This window comes from Miscanthus floridulus, chromosome 7 (assembly GCF_019320115.1).
Source record: "Miscanthus floridulus cultivar M001 chromosome 7, ASM1932011v1, whole genome shotgun sequence".
NCBI lineage: Eukaryota > Viridiplantae > Streptophyta > Magnoliopsida > Poales > Poaceae > Miscanthus > Miscanthus floridulus.
Window position 1 is genome coordinate 132,562,792 of NC_089586.1, and position 15,574 is coordinate 132,578,365.

The following is a 15,574-nucleotide window of genomic DNA, read 5'->3' on the forward strand; positions in this document are numbered from 1 at the left end:
AAAGAGCCATCACTATCCCATGTGACCACATAGCCTCCCCCTTTCTTCTTCTTTTGGAAGGTCATCTTCTTTTCCTTCTTCTCCTTCTTTTCTTTCTTATCCTTGTTGTGCTTCTTCTTCTCATCTTCATCATTATCACTATTGTAGGGACAATTTGCTACAACATGATCAGGGCTCTTGTAATTGTAGCATCTTCTCACATATTCTTTGCTCTTGATGTGATCTCTTCTCTTTCTTGCACTGTATCCCTTCTTCTTCATGAACTTGCCCATCTTGCGCACAAAGAGAGCCATAGCTTCATCATCAATATCACTAAGATCCTCATCATCACTTGATTCTTTCTTGGACTTGCCCTTGTTCTTGTATGATGATGAGCTAGCCTTGAATGCTACACTCTTCTTCTTTTTGTCTTCATCTTCCTTCTTGTCCTCCTTGTCATCCACCTCCCTTTCCACACGGTATGTTTCTTGTGTCATGACTTCACCTAGTACTTGGTTGGGGGTGATCTCTTTCAATCCTCCTCTTATGATTAGCAATCTCAATATTTCAAACCTTAGAGGTAGGCTCATCAAGAACCGATAAGAGACATTATCATTCTTGATCTTCTCTCCCAAGACCTTCAAGTCATTGACAATGACTTGCAAGCGATGGAACATCTCCGGAATGCTCTCATCATCTTTCATCTTAAAGCTTATCAACTTGTCCTTGAGAATATATAACTTGGCACTCTTCACCTCTGGTGTGCCCTCATAGGTTTCCTCCAATCTTGTCCACACCTCATTTGCTCTTTCACAATCTTTGATTTGCTCAAACACCTTGGAATCAATGGCATTGTATATGGTATTGAGAGCCATTGTGTTGCATTGCTTGTTGGTCCTATCTTGGTTGGTAGGATTGTCTGGATCAATGATAGCATAATCATTTTCCGTCACTTCCCACACTTGATCATTGATTGAACCAAGATACATCTTCATTTTTCTCTTCCAATAATCATAGCTTGTGCCATCAAAGAATGGTGGTTTGCCCCCACATGGTTGAACACAACTTGAACCATAATTTGACATCGAGGTTGTTAAGCCTTTACACAAACTATGACCATGGCTCCGATACCACTTGAAAGGTCCTAATATGGCTAGAGGGGGGTGAATAGCCTATTTAAAAATCTATAAATCAACTAGAGCAATTTGATTAGTATGACAAATAGCGTAATGCAAACTTGCTCTAGCTCTACAAGGGTTGCAAGCCACATATCCAATAATTCTAGTTGTAATGATTACTTAGTCACACAAGCTTGCTATGTAACTACTCACTAAGAGCTATCAATCTTGCTACTCTAAAGAGCTCAACTAGATGAATGTAAATAATAAAGCAAGCTCTCAATTCTAATTACACTAAAGAGCTTGTATCAACTAGTTTGCAAGAATGTAAATAAGTGAGTAGAGTGATTATACCGCCGTGTAGGGGATGAACCAATCACAAGATGAATATATAGCCAATCATCGGGAGAATGCCAAAGACAAGAGACAATCGATTTTCTCCCGAGGTTCACGTGCTTACCAACACGCTACATCCCCGTTGTGTCGACCAACACTTGGTGGTTCGACGGCTAAGAGGTGTTTCACAAACCTCGTCCACATGATAGGACACCGCAAGAACCGATCCACAAGTGAGGTAACTCAATGACACGAGCAATTTACTAGAGTTACCTTTTGGCACTCCGCCGGGGAAGGTACAACTCCCCTTACAATCACCGGAGATGGCCATGAACAATCACCGACTCGTGCCAATCCTCTACCGCTGCTCCAACCATCTAGATGGTGGAACCACCAAGAGTAACAAGCGAAATCCGTAGCGCAACACGAATACCAAGTGCCTCTAGATGCAATCACTCAAGCAATGCACTTGGATTCTCTCCCAATCTCACAATGATGATGAATCAATGATGGAGATGAGTGGAAGGTGTTTGGCTAAGCTCACAAGGTTGCTATGTCAATGAAAATGTGCAAGGGAGTGAGCTTGAGCCGGTCATGGGGCTTAAATAGAAGCCCCCACAAAATAGAGCCATTGTACCCCTTCACTGGGCACTGATCGGGCTGACCGGACACTCCGGTCGAACTGACTGGACGCTGGTCCTCAACGTCCGATCGCCCGATGGCTGCCACATGTCACCTACATTCAACAGTGAATGTTTGATCTCAACGGTCGAAATGTTGACCGGACGCTCCGACAGAGCTGACCGGACGCTAGACCCTCAGCGTCCGGTCGTTTCCAGTAAGGGTCCAAATCCTATTTTTGCCGACCGAACGCGTCTGGTCATGCTTAATCGGACATAGCCCAGCATTCGAGGCTTAACCCTAACCACTGTGCCGTCTGACAGCTCAACCGGACGTAGCCTTTTAGCGTCTGGTCGCTGAGTGACCCAGCGTCCGGTCAGTAGACCGACGCTAGCATCATTGCGACCAACTCCATTTCACCTCTAACTTCTTCACCCTTGATCAAATGTGCCAACCACCAAGTGTATCACCTTATGCACATGTGTTAGCATATTTTCACAAATACTTTCAAGGGTGTTAGCACTCCACTAGATCCTAAATGCATATGCAATGAATTAGAGCATCTAGTGGCACTTTGATAACCGCCTTTCGATACGAGTTTCACTCCTCTTAATAGTACGGCCATCTATCCTAAATGTGATCACACTCACTAAGTGTCTTGATCACTGAAACAAAATGGCTCCTACATTTTATACCTTTGCCTTGAGCCTTTTGTTTTTCTCTTTCTTCTTTTCCACGTTCAAGCATTTGATCATCACTAATGTCATGATCTTCATTATTGCTTCATCACTTGGAGTAGTGCTACCTATCTCATGATCATCTTGATAAACTAGGTTAGCACTTAGGGTTTCATCAATTAACCAAAACCAAACTAGAGCTTTTAATCTCCTCCTTTTTGGTAATTGATGACAACCCTTATACAAAGATATGAATTAAAGTTCATTTGAATCCATGTTGCTTGCCCAAGCATATTTACCATGTGTAAAGGATATTGACAAGTTTCATGAACTCCATATGATAGCAATTGCTCCCCCTACATATGTGCTAAGAGTTTGGATTGAAGCTTTGCACATATGATTAGATAGGAAATATATGAGACAATTTCTACCAAATGATGCTAAGGTATAAGAGATGGACCTTTGAAGCGTGATACCAATCAGAGTGCACCAATATGCCTTCCTTAGCACCATTAGTAACTAGACATACACAAAAACTAGAATACCCCATGAGATCAACATTACAAGCAAGGGTCTAATTTCCATAAAATGAACATAAGTCTAGTTACTTTAGCCTATGCATGCTAGTTTCTCATTTCATCATTCAAGCTTATAACTAGCATACACCACACAAGCATGGATATTGAAATTTAAAACTTGTGCCATGCAAGCAAACATATGTAATGCACATTCAAATTCACCATACAAGTTCATGAGCTTGTTCCCCCTATTTGTATGCTCAAAATTTTAACTGATCCCCTTCCTTTGTCATATTTTACCTCTCCCCCTTTGTTTCTTTGTTGTCTTTTCGCTATCTTTGTACACTATTTCTCCCCCCTTTGTCATCAATGACCACAAAGGCTTAGAGTATAGATAGGGTAGGATTATCAATGTCAACAATTAGCACAAAAGGTGACCTCAAATTATAGATATGTTGGGGTGAAATCATATGAAATGAGGATCATTTTCCCAATTTGGTTCAATCTAGATTACTTACAAAAAATATTTAACTCGGTTTGATCCAAGGATAAGCTTCTTCACACCTCGAATTAAGGGTTATCTTGTACCATGTTGAGTTAAACACTTATAGCTCATTTTCTAAATCAAACACTAGGTTTGCAAGCCCATAAACATGTCATATGCTACCACTAGATCATTTCAAACATACAAGCAATAGTGGTACCATACAAGCATCAAATTCATTTGATTTTCATGAATGAGCCTATTCAAATGTGAAACATGTCTAGATGCACTACTCATGTCCTTAGCAAGGATGTATGCCATGCCAATCAACTTTTACCTTGAATTGCTCGAAGGAGAGACATGTCATATAAATTGGGGGTGCATCAACACATATTGGAGAAGTCAAGTATGTTCAGTTCATTCCTTAGCTTGCAAAACCTCTTCTCATCAAGTGGCTTGGTGAATATGTTGGCAAGTTGATCTTCGGTGCCCACACTCTCTATGCAAATGTCCCCTTTTTGTTGGTAATCTCTTATGAAGTGATGACGGACATCTATATGCTTTGTTCTTGAATGTTGAACCGGGTTGTTGGTGAGCTTTATGACACTTCCATTGTCACATAGCAATGGCATTTGTTTAAACTTAATTCCAAAGTCACTTAAGATAGCCTTCATCCAAAGTAATTGAGCACAACAACTATCAGCCGAAATGTACTCCGCTTCGACGGTTGAAAGTGCTACACTATTTTGCTTCTTTGATGATCAAGACACAAGTGATCTTTCCAATAGTTGACATGTGCCCGATGTGCTCTTTCTCTCAACTTTGCATCCCGCATAATCGGAGTCCAAATATCCAATCAACTCAAATCTTGCTCCTTTGGGATACCATAATCCAACATTTTGTGTATGCTTCAAATACCTCAATATTCTCTTTATTGCTTTTAAATGACTTTCTCTTGGTGAGGCTTGGAATCTAGCACACATGCATACACTAAACTTCACATCCGGCCTTGATGCGGTCACATAGAGTAGACTTCCAATCATGGACCGATACATCTTTTAATCCACCATGTTGCCACTAGCATCACTATCCAAGCTTCCACTTGTCCCCATTGGTGTACTAATAGCTTTACTTTCCTCCATTTCAAACTTTTTGAGCATATCCTTGATATACTTGCCTTGACTCACAAATGTGTCATTCTTCATTTACTTTATTTGAAGACCAAGGAAGTAACTAAGCTCTCCAATCATGGACATCTCAAACTCACTTGCCATCATCTTGCCAAACTCCTCACAAAATTCTTGATTTATTGACCCAAAGATGATATCATCAACATAGATTTGCATTACAAACAAGTCATTTTCAAGCTTTTTGGTGAAGAGAGTGGTGTCAACTTTTCCCATCTTGAACCCCTTAGAGAGTAGGAAATCCCTCAATCTCTTATACCATGCTCTAGGTGCTTGTTTCAATTCATACAAAGCCTTTCTCAACTTGTACACATGGTTGGGTTTCTTTTTATCCTCAAAACCGGGAGGTTGCTCAACATACACAAGCTCATTGATGTACCTATTGAGAAATACACTTTTCACATCCATTTGGTACAACTTGATGTTATGGGCACAAGCATAGGCTAACAAGATCCTAATTGCTTCCAATCTTGCAACCGGAGCATATGTTTCTCCAAAGTCAAGACCTTCAACTTGAGTGTAACCTTGAGCCACTAATCTTGCTTTGTTCCTTATTACTATCCCATCTTGATCTTGCTTATTCTAAAAGACCCACTTGGTTCCTATCACATTATGATCCTTAGGCCTCTCAACTAAATCCCATACTTGGTTTCTTGTGAAGTTGTTTAGCTCTTCATGCATAGCATTTACCCAATCAACATCCCTCAAAGCTTTATCTATCTTCTTAGGTTCAATGGATGACACAAAAGAGAAGTGCTCACAAAATGAAGCCAATCTTGATCTTGTTTGCACACCTTTTAAAATATCACTAATGATAGTGTCCAATGGATGATCTCTTGCAACATTAGTTGGTTGAAGCACTTGCACTTGATTGCTAGCATTTGATTGATCACTTAGTTGAGATGATGAACTAGCCATTTGTTGATCTTGCTCATTGCCATCACTAGTGCTTACTTGAATTTGATCATGAGAACCACTAGCTTGCACATTTGAGTTAGAGAGCACTTAATTCTTGTCATCTTCTATATCAATCACCTCTCTAGGCCTTAACTCACCAATGTCCATGTTTCTCATTGCCTTGATCAATTGAGTGCCTTTCACATCATCTAGATTCCCATCTTTCTCTTAGGAACCATTTGTTTCATCAAACTCCACATCGTGAACCTCCTCAAGAGTACCACTAGCCAAATTCCAAACTCTATAAGCCTTGCTAGTAGTGGAGTAACCAAGCAAGAAACCTTCATCACATTTCTTTTCAAACTTGCTCAATCTAGTGCTTTTCTTTAATATGTAGCATTTGCATCCAAAGACCCAAAAGTATGCAATGTTTGGCTTTCTTCCATTCAATAGCTCATAAGGTGTCTTCTTCATCATGGGGGTGACAATAGAGTCAGTTGCTATAATAGCAAGTCATGTTGATGGCTTCGGCCCAAAAAGAATGACTCACATTGTACTCACTCAACATTGATCTTGCCATATCAATCAAGATTCTGTTCTTTCTTTCAACTAGCCCATTTGATTGAGGAGTATACTTGGCCGAGAATTGATGTCTAATTCCAAATTCATCACATAACACATCAATTCTAGTGTTCTTGAACTTGCTTCCATTTTCACTTCTAACTTTCTTGATTGTTGTTTCAAACTTATTGTGAATGCCTTTGACAAGTGATTTGAATGTTGCAAACACATCACTCTTGCAATTGTAGCATCTTCTCACATATTCTTTGCTCTTGGTGTGATCTCTTCTCTTTCTTGCACCGTATCCCTTCTTCTTCATGAACTTGCCCATCTTGCGCACAAAGAGAGCCATAGCTTCATCATCAATATCACTAAGATCCTCATCATCACTTGATTCTTTCTTGGACTTGCCCTTGTTCTTGTATGATGATGAGCTAGCCTTGAATGCTACACTCTTCTTCTTCTTGTCTTCATCTTTCTTCTTGTCCTCCTTATCACCCCCTCCCTTTCCACACGGTATGTTTCTTGTGTCATGACTTCACCTAGTACTTGGTTGGGGGTGATCTCCTTCAATCCTCCTCTTATGATTAGCAATCTCAACATTTCAAACCTTGGAGGTAGGCTCATCAAGAACCGATAAGAGACATCATCATTCTTGATCTTCTCTCCCAAGGCCTTCAAGTCATTGACAATGACTTGCAAGCGATGGAACATCTCCGGAATGCTCTCATCATCTTTCATCTTAAAGCTTATCAACTTGTCCTTGAGAATATATAACTTGGCACTCTTCACCTCCAGTGTGCCCTCATAGGTTTTCTCCAATCTTGTCCACACCTTATTTGCTCTTTCACAATATTTGATTTGCTCAAACACCTTGGAATCAATGGCATTGTATATGGTGTTGAGAGCCATTGTGTTGCATTGCTTGTTGGTCCTATCTTGGTTGGTAGGATTGTCCGGATCAATGATAGCATAATCATTTTCCGTCACTTCCCACACTTGATCATTGATTGAACTAAGATACATCTTTATTTTTCTCTTCCAATAATCATAGCTTGTGCCATCAAAGAATGGTGGTTTGCCCCCCACATGGTTGAACACAACTTGAGCCATAATTTGACATAGAGGTTGTTAAGCCTTTACACAAACGGTGACCACGGCTCTGATACCACTTGAAAGGTCCTAATATGGCTAGAGGGGGGTGAATAGCCTATTTAAAAATCTACAAATCAACTAGAGCAATTTAATTAGTATGACAAATAGCGTAATGCAAACTTGCTCTAGCTCTACAAGGGTTGCAAGCCACCTATCCAACAATTCTAGTTGCAATGATTACTTAGTCACACAAGCTTGCTATGTAACTACTCACTAAGAGCTCTCAATCTTGCTACTCTAAAGAGCTCAACTAGATGAATGTAAATAATAAAGCAAGCTCTCAATTCTAATTACACTAAAGAGCTTGTATCAACTAGTTTGCAAGAATGTAAATAAGTGAGTAGGGTGATTATACCGCCGTGTAGGGGATGAACCAATCACAAGATGAATATATAGCCAATCACTGGGAGAATGCCAAAGACAAGAGACAATTGATTTTCTCCTGAGGTTCATGTGCTTGCCAACACGCTACGTCCCCGTTGTGTCAACCAACACTTGGTGGTTCAGCGGCTAAGAGGTGTTTCACAAACCTCGTCCACATGATAGGACACCGTAAGAACCGACCCACAAGTGAGGTAACTCAATGACACGAGCAATTTACTAGAGTTACCTTTCGGCACTCCATCGGGGAAAGTACAACTCCCATTACAATCACCGGAGATGGCCACGAACAATCACTGACTCGTGCCAATCCTCCACCGCTGCTCCAACCATCTAGGTGGTGGCAACCACCAAGAGTAACAAGCGAAATCCGCAGCGCAACACGAATACCAAGTGCCTCTAGATACAATCACTCAAGCAATGCACTTGGATTCTCTCCCAATCTCACAATGATAATGAATCAATGATGGAAATGAGTGGGAGGTGTTTGGCTAAGCTCACAAGGTTGCTATGTCAATGAAAATGTGCAAGAGAGTGAGCTTGAGCCGGTCATGGGGCTTAAATAGAAGCCCCCACAAAATAGAGCCGTTGTACCCCTTCACTAGGCACTGATCGGGCTGACCGGACGCTCCGATCGAACTAACTGGACGTTGGTCCTCAGCGTCCGATCGCCCGATGGCTGCCACGTGTCACCTGCGTTCAACAGTGAATGTTTGATCTCAACGGTCAAAATGTTGACCGGACGCTCCGACAGAGCTGACCAGACGCTAGACCCTCAGCGTCCAGTCGTTTCCAGTAAGGGTCCAAATCCTATTTTTGCCGACCGGACGCGTCTGGTCATGCTTGATCGGACACAGCCTAGCGTTCGGTGCTTAACCCTAACCACTGTGCCATCTGATAGCTTGACCGGACACAGCCTTTTAGCGTCCGGTCGCTGAGTGACCCAGCGTCCGATCAGTAGACCGACGCCAGCATCATTGCGACCAACTCCATTTCACCTCTAACTTCTTCACCCTTGATCAAATGTGCCAACCACCAAGTGTGTCACCTTATGCACATGTGTTAGCATATTTTCACAAATTCTTTCAAGGGTGTTAACACTCCACTAGATCCTAAATGCATATGCAATGAATTAGAGCATCTAGTGGCACTTTGATAACCGCATTTCGATACGAGTTTCACTCCTCTTAATAGTATGGCTATCTATCCTAAATGTGATCACACTTACTAAGTGTCTTGATCACTGAAACAAAATGGCTCCTACATTTTATACCTTTGCCTTGAGCCTTTTGTTTTTCTCTTTCTTCTTTTCCACGTTCAAGCATTTGATCATCACCAATGTCATGATCTTCGTCATTGCTTCATCACTTAGAGTAGTGCTACCTATCTTATGATCATCTTGATAAACTAGGTTAGCACTTAGGGTTTCACCAATTAACTAAAACCAAACTAGAGCTTTCAACTACTCACTAAGAGCTCTCATAGATGGGCATATAGATGGGTTCCCGCCTCTAGTACATAGATGGTGCATGAGACACTTTGCCGCTAATTTCTGGCGACATCAGCGGAAGCAGGAGGTATGTGACAAGGTAAATGCTCTATGTTGTGTACGTACAAAGCACCAGTTCAAGGAGATAAAGAGAGAACTAGACAAGATGGTAAATGAAGCGGAAAAGCCTGGTTAGAGGCGCAGATGGAATAGAAGGCTCAGTAGACGTTAGCATATAACGATGGGGGTTTTAGGTATGGCATTATGACCACTAACTCCTTGGAGTCCTTCAACCGTGTATTCACCGAAGTTCGATCATTGCCTATGTCTGGAATTGTTGAGTTCTCCTTTCATAAGTGCAATGAATATTTTGTGAAGAGGTGGGAACTTGCGCAGAGGAATATAGCTGAGCAGGGGCGTTTTGGAAAGGCCGGAGCTGAACATTTGAAGGAGGCTGAGGAATTGGCCAAGCAGCACACCGCCGAGCCGTATGGACCCTGCCACCATATTTTTAGTGTATGGGCAAGGGTGGCACAAGCTTGGGCGGCGAACGTTATGGTGGACGAAACTACCGAGTTGATCTTGAAAAGGTAGAGTGCAGTTGCAATGTCCCTCAGATCATGCATGTTCCTTGCTCTCATATGATCATGGCCTACAGGGTTCGCGGGTACAGCTATGAGGATCTGCCATATATGTCACTCTTGTATCTCTGTTCGAACACCGTTAGTATTTGGGAGATGAGCTTCGAGTCGTACCTTGACCCGACACAGTGGCCACCTTATAATGGTTATGACTATGTGCCGCATCCGGATCTAATGAAGGTAGGGAAGGGTAGGAAGAAAAAGAAGCGACTCAATGGGGACATGGACGCTATGAGAGGGTACGGCAAAGACATGTACGATGGGGGAGACTTCAACAAGACCCGTGGTAGGAATCTTTGCTCCGTTTGCAAAGAATCTAGTTACAAGGCTAGCAGGCATAGAAGACGAGGGCAATAGGTGCTTTCATATTGTGTTCGTATTGCATAACAAGTAATTCAAATTTTGTAATGCTACATAATATTAATTTGAATATTGTTAATTTGAATACTCTAATCCTTTGTTTATCAATTTGTAACATGATGGCCCCTCCCATGCCGCACCAGATGTACCCTCTTCTTGAGGTGGAGTACGATGATCCCCTTCTTCCACCGGACGATGAGGTTTCCAAGATGCGCTTGAGGGATCCTTACATTCATGGAACTTAGCTCGTTACGTTGAACTTATATTACATTTATATTATCATCCGAAACTTGTAGACTCATGAACCAATGAAAATGTTATGTGGCAACTTGTCGTCCATTTATTTGCTTCATATTCATTTTAACTTGCGCATGGTCGCGACAGCACTTGTAGTTGTTTACAGCACCGACAACAGCTCAATTGAGGCTGGTCGGTTTCTGTCAGCATCACTGCCACGCCGTGGATATGGCGCATCACTGCCGCGCCGTGGACTATGGCGCGACAGGACCTAGGCTATGGCGCGATAGAACCAATGGGCTATGGCGCTGCATTCGAGATAATTTCACTCGATTATGTTTGTTTTAGAAATTCTCAACGCATGATACAAACAGATGGGATCACTTAAGATCGACCATGGGTAATCTGAGTACATGATACATGGGTACAATACATCAATAGTTCAAATAGAATATAAGACAACACAATAGAATTTCTAGTACATAGCTACATTGATCATTAATAAAGCATAGAACTAACAGACGACGTTATCAAAAACCCTCAGTCAGAAACATACTGAGTAAGCAACTCATCGTCCGAGTACCAATCCTCAACCACAACCCTGATGCCGTGGCTAGGCTCACCTGTATTGCCCTGGTCTACCTTTTGCTTGTAGTAAGCGGCATTCACTTCATCTGTGGCCTCTACGGCCTGAGTGAAGAATGCGTCGTCATCCTCCTTCGCCTGCAAGCCCGCCTCTACTAGAGCGATGAGTTCGCTCAGTCTGCCAGTGTCATCCTTAGCCTGCAAGCCCACCTCTGCTAGAGCGATGAGCTCGCTGAGTCTGGCAGTGCCGTCCTCATCCTTACCCCCCTCATCAGACAACACAATCGGTGATTCAACGGTGCGACCAGCTCACTTTCTGTGCTCATCTAACTTCTTTTTCTCGTACCTTGCATGAACCACCTCTACAGCATGTTCCTCGCTGCATCCAATCCCTTCATGTATAAAATGCAATCAGTTAGTAATGCGATTATATTATATTTAAAATCAAGCAACAAAAAAAGGCTTTTAAGCACTCACTGGCACATAATACAACAACATGCTCGTTTAAGACCTGTATCTGTACTCTTGTCTCCTCCCTTGCCTCCTTCCTTGCCCTCTCCTCCTCTAACGTCATCCGTCTCTCCAATCCCCATTTGTCAAGCCCAACATCGATCGGGTTACAAATATCGTGCTGTCTAGCAAACTTATGTATTCTGTCTTTGTGATGTTTAACGAAAAGGTTGGCGTAGTCAGATCTATATTCCCTCTTCCGTACAATTACTTGCTTCCCCTTCAGTTCATTCAAGAACTTAGCTTGACCATCATAACATTCCCACCTGTATTTACTAGCGCTCTGTTCAAGCAAAAAATTATATCATATATGTCTTAGCAAAAGAAATAAAATACAATTTTATGGTTACCATAAAAATAACCAATCTCATCATAGTCAACTATATGGCCGCAATAATGGCCTATTCCAAACTTCGAAGGGACTAGACCGTAGTTGGATTTAACACCACATTCGCACTTGACTGGAGGTGCTTTGTAAATTAACCTTTCTTTCTTCTTTTGCTTTGCCTTTGGAGGTTCTTCTGGCCATTGGTTCTTAGGACCATACAACCACTTCTTGAAACGATATTTCGCCATTGAATACACCTAAATAAGGTGATATTAGTACATGAACACGTATAGCTCAACATTTCAACACATACACTTTGCACTTACTTCATGCTTGTTTGGATACACAAACTCCAACGTATTCTCAGGATTTATCACAGCTCGATCTTCGCAATCGTACAGAGAAGGTTCCTCGAGTCATCTAACTACGGCTAAGTGCTTTTCCTTAGCCGTCATTGGAGGGGGGTTAGGGGGAGGTGGAACCCACCGCTCGAAGTGCTCTCGTGGATGTCGCCATCTCCACCAATCGTCGAAAAGGAGGTACCTGGGGTCAAACTTGTCTGCACCGTCGACCCGCTGAAAGAAAAAGCACCTCTCATGGCCTACACAATAAAATTCCAAAATATTAGTAACCTAAAAATACAAATGAAGAAAACAAACATACGGAAATAATTACTTACATTAAAACGACTGCATGTGTAGAAGCAACGAGCCGCTGTGTCCGGATGTCTCGATTGAAACACGTAGGCCGGACGACCACAGTCATAGTTAGGGACAGGGAGTTCAGGAGGGACGAGGACATCTTTGCTAGACTCGTCGGGGTACAATTATCTAGGATGACCCCGTTTTCGCCACAACTACTCCCGAAACATGTCTTCCATCTAATAAAACGGTTCAAATTAAATATCAATCAAAACAACACAGATTAATGTAAAATATAATCATTTGCATTATAACTAAAATAATATAACCAACACTTATAGCAACAAAAATATACATGGTAAACGTACTTCTAACTAAATAATTAACCTTAACATTGACAAAATCAAACTAATATCTTCGTTCAAACCGTAGCCCATAGTTCCCAAACATAATTTTCCTCATAACCTTAACTCACATTCATAATATTCATATCCACCATTCAAACAAAAATAAAAAATATGCCATTAACTTAAACGAGGACGAGGAGGGAGGGAGGCGGCAACAAAGGGCCGGGCGGGCGGCGGGCGCGGTGTCCAGGCACGTGCAGGCGGGCTCGCTGCTCGGACAGGCGGGACTGGCCGCGGGGCTTATATTCGGCTCTACCGCGCCACGGATCAGGGCGCGGCACTGCCGCACCAAGATCGATGGCGCGGCAGGCCCTGCCATGTCACCGGTCAGCCTTTCCGGTCGTCGCCACGTCAGCCATCCGTCACGCCACCATGCATGGCGCGGCACAGACTTTTCGCCGCGCCATGGCAATAGGCGCGGCCAAAAGTGTTAGTTTTGAAAAAAAAAATATACAACGTTAGATTTAAAATTAGTTTACAAAAAATGTTAAAATTTAAAAAAAATCAATGTGTGTAGCCGGATTTTAGTTGAAGCGTCGTCAAGTATTCATGACCATTGACCCAAGCGAATATCATAATTATTTTGCTTGCAAAAATTAGCCGCCCAAATAGTAAAACTACTTTCTAATTTGCTTAAAAAAAATACAACTTGTGGTAAAGTAAAGAGCTACTCCATGCGACGACAAATGCATGTTTCCAAGCTGCGGTCAAATCACGAATCCAAAAGATGCTTCTGTTCTGTTCATCGCTGTATAAAAAATGCTCATCTGAATCTGAACTTCTGAAGGAAGCAAGAAACCCGCCGTCAGAGGAAGGAGATGGCTGAGCCCCTCTCCAATGGCGCCGTCTACCAGTCGGTTCCTGAGTCCTACGTGCTCCCGGAGCACAAGAGGCCCGGGAGATCGCCGCCGTCTTCCGCAGCGGCGATACCTGTAGTCGACCTCGGCGGCGATGACCCCGACAGGATGGCGGAGCAGATCGTCGCCGCCGGGAGAGAGTTTGGTTTCTTCCAGGTGAGAAATTCTTCAGTTGCTCGTCCTCACTCGCTCGTCAGTCCTGGAGCTGAGCTGTCTCTGCTCAGAAGCTTCTCAATCCAGCTGAACTGAGACCTTGGGCGCTGTCTGTGACTGACGTACAGGTGATCAACCACGGCGTGCCGGAGGACGTGATGGGCGCCATGATGAGCGCGGCGGAGGAGTTCTTCAAGCTCCCGACGGAGGAGAAGATGGCGCACTACTCCACCGACAGCACGAAGCTGCCGCGGTTCCACACGAGCGTCGGCAAGGAGCAGGAGCAGCTCCTGTACTGGAGGGACTGCCTGAAAATCGGCTGCTACCCGTTCGAGGAGTTCAGGCACCAGTGGCCCGAGAAGCCAGCCGGGCTCGCGGGGGCGCTGGAGCCGTACACGGCGGCGGTCAGAGGCGTGGCGCTGCGCGTGCTGCGGCTCGCCGCGTCGGGGATGGGGCTCGCCGACGAGGCGCACTTCGAGGCCGGCGGGGAGCTCACCGCGGGGCCGGTGATCATGAACGTGAACCACTACGTGGCGTGCCCGGACCCGAGCCTCACGCTGGGCATCGCGCCGCACTGCGACCCCAACGTCGTCACCGTCCTCATGGACAACGGCGTCCGCGGCCTGCAGGCGCGGCGGCGGCACCGGCACGGGCACCAAGGCGACGGGGAAGGGTGGGTCGACGTGGACCCCCCACCCGGCGCGTTCGTCGTCAACTTCGGGCACCAGATGGAGGTGGTCACCAACGGGCGCGTGCGCGCCGGCGAGCACCGCGCGGTGACCAACGCGCGCGCCCCGCGCACGTCGGTGGCCGCGTTCGTCATGCCCGCGATGGGCTGCGTCGTGTCGCCGGCGGCCGGGATGGTGCCGGAGGGAGAGGCGCCCTTTCTCAGGCCCTACACGTACCAGGAGTTCGTCGGCGTGTACACCGCGGCCAACGGCGACAGAGACGCCGTCCTGGCGCGGTTACGCAACCACAGTGGCTGACTGACTGCTCGTCTCGTCGCCGCCCCCCCCCCCCCCCCCCCCCCCCCGAAAAACAACCAGCAAGAAGTGTGTGTTCCGTGTTAGTGATCTGGCCGGTGGGTGTCAACTGTAAAGCGAGAAAAAGCTGTCATTATCTACGTCGCGTTAGATCGATGCGGTACAACGCAACGTTGTTCCGACGTGACACCATGTCGCGGCTGGACCACAGAGCAGAGGAGTTCCGTTCGCCCCGTTTTTTTTTATAAATGGTACTTTTTCAGTTAATAAACAGTATTTTTTTCTTAAAATAAATTAGTCAATAATACTTTCAGCCATGACTTATCAACCAAACGAACATGACAGTTCAAAGCAATGCACCCTCTAGCCTAGCGAGACCCAACTATGGGGCTGTTTGGTTAACAGCCCCCGCCAGCCACTGATGTTGTGGCTGCGTCGAAGACCATGACGCACAAGATGGCCGTCACGA

At 44.3% G+C, this 15,574-nt stretch overlaps 1 protein-coding gene across 1 annotated transcript; it reads left to right on the plus strand.

Moving 5' to 3' along the window:
* Positions 1–13,767: 13,767 nt before the first annotated feature.
* Positions 13,768–15,331, plus strand: LOC136464861 (2'-deoxymugineic-acid 2'-dioxygenase-like). Its single transcript, XM_066463808.1, has 2 exons — positions 13,768–14,125; positions 14,251–15,331. Exons 1-2 carry the CDS (start codon positions 13,931–13,933, stop codon positions 15,106–15,108), a joined length of 1,053 nt encoding a protein of 350 aa, XP_066319905.1. The 5' UTR covers positions 13,768–13,930; the 3' UTR covers positions 15,109–15,331.
* Positions 15,332–15,574: the final 243 nt, after the last annotated feature.